The sequence below is a fragment of the Gigantopelta aegis genome, unplaced genomic scaffold, assembly GCF_016097555.1.
Source record: "Gigantopelta aegis isolate Gae_Host unplaced genomic scaffold, Gae_host_genome ctg3512_pilon_pilon:::debris, whole genome shotgun sequence".
Lineage (NCBI taxonomy): Eukaryota > Metazoa > Mollusca > Gastropoda > Neomphalida > Peltospiridae > Gigantopelta > Gigantopelta aegis.
Genome location: NW_024533378.1, coordinates 75,001 through 79,995, shown reverse-complemented (window position 1 = coordinate 79,995; position 4,995 = coordinate 75,001). Strand labels below are relative to the sequence as shown.

General features: G+C 39.7%; 1 protein-coding gene across 1 annotated transcript in view; it reads left to right on the top strand.

The window, feature by feature from the left end:
- Positions 1-241: 241 nt before the first annotated feature.
- LOC121392197 overlaps positions 242-4,995 on the top strand; it is a 5,333-nt gene continuing 579 nt past the window's right edge. Inside the window, exons 1-2 of the mRNA XM_041523533.1 lie at positions 242-367; positions 4,971-4,995. The exon at positions 4,971-4,995 is cut by the window's right edge and continues 579 nt beyond it. Coding sequence (XP_041379467.1) covers positions 292-367; positions 4,971-4,995 — 101 coding nt within the window. The 5' untranslated portion in view covers positions 242-291. The remainder of the gene's footprint in view (positions 368-4,970) is intronic.

Sequence of the window (4,995 nt, the reverse complement as noted above, 5' to 3'; positions counted from 1 at the left end):
TGTGTGTGTGCGTGTGTGTCAGTGTGTGTGCGTGTGTGTTTGTCTGTACGCGCACGTGTATGTGTGTGCGCGCATGTGTGTGTGTGTGTGTGTGTGTGTGTGTGTGTGTATGTGTGCGTGTGTGTGTGTGCTGAGGTTAATTCATTTTCATCATATTGTTTGATTGGTTTTTCAGGAACGTTTTCAGATGTTGCTTTTCAAAAACCTGCCACCATGAGTACCGTTGATAAACCAGCATCTGGTGCTGTGGATGGAGACACGGCCTCATGCGCAACAACGAAAAATGGCGACATGTGGATGGTGGATCTGCGTGGGTACTTTGACATACATGACGTCATCATCGCGAACTGTGACGATGACTATTCGTGTAAGTGCTATATTTCAACAGCTACCGGTTTTAATCTTTTGTTCTTTCTTTTTTAAAGTAAAGGAAACAGGTTTGGTAGTGTCAGGGTTGGGGACCGTGTTATCACTACTTTACAGGTTAGAAATTGTACATAATTAGTGTTTCTGCCAGAATGAACTTTTGGGGTATGGCGCTATGTAATTGAATTACCCCGAAAGAAAATGGGTTAATTTTAGGGTTAGGGTTAAAACAAAAGCATACAATAATGATAAGAGTAATTAATTTGGTCAAAACGTTAACTTTAAAAACATAAAATGTGCACAAACGTTTGGGTATAAATGTATATAAATATTTATATATATATATATATATATATATATATATATATATATATATATATATATATATATATATACACTATTTTGTTAATTTACTCCCGATAATATGATTGCCAGCTGATAATAGTCACTGATGCGCAGTATCCAATAGCAATTCAACCACAAATAAATGTATGAAGTAACTGACAGGTACCACGCCCCATATAAATATAAATAGAAAACATCCAAATAACCATTCATGCCACGAGTACGTTTATGAAGTAACTGACAGGTACCACGCCCGTGATTGGTCGGTTCGTCCGTATTAAGAAGTGGAGAATGATGAGCGAGTCTGAAACACTGATACTCTGTGATGTTCAGGTTCTTGGCACAAGGGCGACAGCTTAGTTAGTATGACCGGCCTCGGTGGTGTCGTGGTTAGGCTATCAGACTATTTACTGGGTTCACAGCCCGGTATCGGTGTTGCGAAATATATCCCCCCCCCCCCCCCCCACACCCTAGAAAATCGCCGACCGGCGATTCTATTTCGAAATAAAATCGCCTCCGAATAGGGGTTAGGGTTAGGATTAGTATTAGGGTTAGGGTTAGGGATAGGGTTTGGACTAGGGCTGGGGGGGGGGGGATTATTTCGTGGGTCGGGGCGATTCTATTTCAAGAGGAGGGGTTTATTTTGAAATAGTATCGCCGGAGGGTGGGGAGAAAATTTTGAGTGAGCGATTCATTTTGTGATACCGGCTATTCTATTCCGTAAGACCACTACACACTCTTGTCTGTCTCTCACTAACCACTAACAAGTCTAACCCGCTGTACTAGACAGAAAGAGGTGTATGCCCAGGGCAGCGTGCTTGAACCTTAATTGGATTATAAGCACGAAAATAAGTTGAAATGAAATGAAATAGTATGTTTGGTTGGTTGTCTGGTTAGTTGGTTGTCTGGTTGGTTGGTTGTCTGGTTGGTTGGTTGTCTGGTTTGTTGGTTGGTTGGTTGGTTGGTTGTCTGGTTGGTTGGTTGGTTGTCTGGTTAGTTGGTTGTCTGGTTAGTTGGTTGATTGTCTGGTTGGTTGGCTGGTTGGTTGGTTGTCCTGTTGGTTGGTTTGTTGATTGGTTGATTGTCTGGCTAGTTTGTTGGGTGGCTGGATGTGGTAGTGGATGGGTGTTGGTTGGTTGTTAGGTTGGTTGATGTGGTAGTAGATGAGTGGTTGGTTGGCTGTCTGGTTTGTTATTTGGTTGGTTCTCTGCCTGGTTTGTTAGGTGGTTGGGTGGGGTAGTGGATGAGTGGTTGGTTGGTTGTATGGTTAGTTGGTTTGTTGGGCGGTTGTGTAGTTAGTTTGTTGGACGATTGTCTAGTTAGTTGGTGTGTTGGGCGGTTGGTTCGTTGGCTGGTGGGTTTGTTGGTTTATTGGACGGGCGGGTAGGTGGGTGGTTGGTGTGTTGGTTTATTGGACGAGCGGGTAGGTTGGTTTTTGTTTGGTTTGTTGGCTTTTAAACATATATGTCTTTTAGGCAACATGCAGTGTCGGTAGTCTGTTGTTAAAAACAATGTTTTACTCTTTTTACTTACATATCAATAAAATAATAATAGTAATTATTATTATTATTATTATTATTATTATTATTATTATTATTATTATTGTCATTAGAACAAAAATAATAAATCACGAAAAGGCAATACATTTTTAGCGTCGGCCTTTTTTTTTTTCAAGGTATGGTTAGGTTCCCGGAAGCACAATTGTTTGTTTCTTTATTTTCTTCTGTTTATCCTTTTTTCGGCTTGGTTTCTTTCATTCTTACACCTGACATGTTCCAAGGTAAGGCGTAGGTTAGTTATGTGTTTGCACAATTGCTTGTCTGTTGTCCGTGTGTGCGTCCGTGTGTGTACATTCGTCCTTCGTTTGTTGCATTATTATTTTTTAAATATTAATAATAAAATGAAACAAAATTAAATAAATAAAAAGTATAATGATAAAATACTTTCGTTACTTCGTTTTATTAACGTTATAGGAATTCATTTCTCGGTCCAACCTATGCACCACGACTGGTACATCAAATGCCGTGGTATGTGCTATCGTGTCTATGAGATTGTGCATATAAACGATCCCTTGCTTCTAATCGAAAAGAGTAGCCCATGACGTGGCGACAGCAGGTTTTCTCTTTCAATATCTGTGTGGTCCTTCACCATATGTCAGATGCCATATAACCGTAAAATAGCATGTGTTGAGTGCGTCGTTAAATAAACCATTTCCTTCCTTCCTTTTCAGCCAGTGCACCACGACTGTGCTATCCTGTCTATGGGATGGTGCATATAAAAGATCCCTTGCTGCTAATCGAAAAGAGTAGCCCATGAAGTCGCGACAGTGGGTTTCCTCCTTCAATATCTGTGTGGTTCTTAACCATATGTCTGACACCATATAACCGTAAATAAAATGTGTTGAGTGCGTCGTTAAATAAAACATGTCCTTCCTTCCTTATAGGAATTCATATTATATTATAACGAATGTTTACCAGCATAAACCCATTTTCGTATTTTCTACTGTCCATACCATTTACTACATTTGCACCTATAATATAATAATACAGCTGAAAAATCAATGGTTGTATTGTTTAACTACACCACTAAAGCACATATATTTATTAATCATCACCTATTGGATGTCAAACGTTTGATAATTTTGACATATAGTCTTAGTGAGGAAACCGCTACTTTTTCCATTAGTAGCAAGTAAGCTTTTATATGTATCATCCCTCAGACAGGACAGCACATTCCACGGCTTCTGATATGAGCCGAGAATCTGTATTTATTCACGCTGGAGATGTGTTTCTATTTTATATTACTAAATGAGGTCATGGTAAGGTGAGAATGTGTGTTTATTAACATTGCAGGTGTGTTTGTATTTTACATTACTAAATGAGGTTATTGTGAGGAGAGAATGTGTGTCTATTCATACTGGATATGTGTTTGTATTTTACATTCCAAAATGAGGTTATGTGAGGCAATCATGTGTTGATTCATACTGATGATGTGTTTGTGTTTCACATTACTAAATGAGGTTATGTGAGGCAATCATGTGTTGATTCATACTGATGATGTGTTTGTGTTTCACATTACTAAATGAGGCTATGATGAGGCAATAATGTGTTTATTCACATTGGAGATGTGTTTGCATTTTACATTACTACATGAGGTTATTGTGAGACAATAATGTGTTTATGCACATTGGAGATGTGTTTGCATTTTACATTACAAAATGAGGTTATGGTGAGGTGAGAATGTGTGTTTATTCGCGCTTTTCATTCATTCATTCATTCATTCATTCATTTATTTCAACTTATTTTCGTTCTTCGATCCAATTAAGGTTCAATCACGCTCCTGGGCACACACCACAGCTATCTGGCTGTCTGTCCAGGACAGTAGGTTGGTTGTCGTTAGTCGTTAGTGGTTAGTGAGAGAGAAGAGGGCGTAGTGGTCTTACACCCACCCATTGAGCCCTCAAGAACTCGCTCTGGGTTGGAGCCGGTACCGGGCTGGGAACCCTGTACCTACCACTCTTATGTTCGATGCCTTAACCACAACACCACCGAGGCCGGTGACCAGATCAAGTTTGACTTCAGTAGTAGTTTATACAAGGGACATAACTCAGACAAAACATAATTTATCCCATGTTTGACAGAGTTATGGCCCTTGAACTTAGGAGATTTGTGTGGCCCAGCAGAGGACCTGTATTGCTTTAGCAGTACTCTTAGAATGTTTGTTGGATTTTACAACCCTATAATACATTTAAATTGTACTGGTCATATACGTGTAAATTTATAAATACTGTCATGTAGGAGTAAATATAATCAAGTTCTGAAAACATAAAGAACAGAGTAGGTTAGTTCTTAGTTGTTAGTCAGTGGCGGATCCAGAAAATCCACTGGGGGTGGGGGGGCAGTGACATGAGGTCGGATGCCAAGGGAACTTTGGGGGAGGTTTGGAGGGGGCATCGACAAAAATAAATAAATTAATATATAATAAAATTATAACTATTGCACCCCTGCCCCCCCCCCCCCCCCCCCCGATTCGTCGCTGTTAGTAGTTAGTGAGAGAGAAGTCAGTGTAGTGGCCTTACACCTACACACTGAGTCGTTTCAACTCGCTCTGGCTGAGAGCCGATACCAAGATGCGAACCATGTACCTACCAGGCTTATGTATATTCACACTGGGTATGTGTTTGTATTTGGTATTAGTAAACGGTTCTATAAAATGGTAACTTTGTAACTTTAATAAATAATAATCATTGTCATTAACAGGTTGTGGTTTCTCTCGACTTTTTCA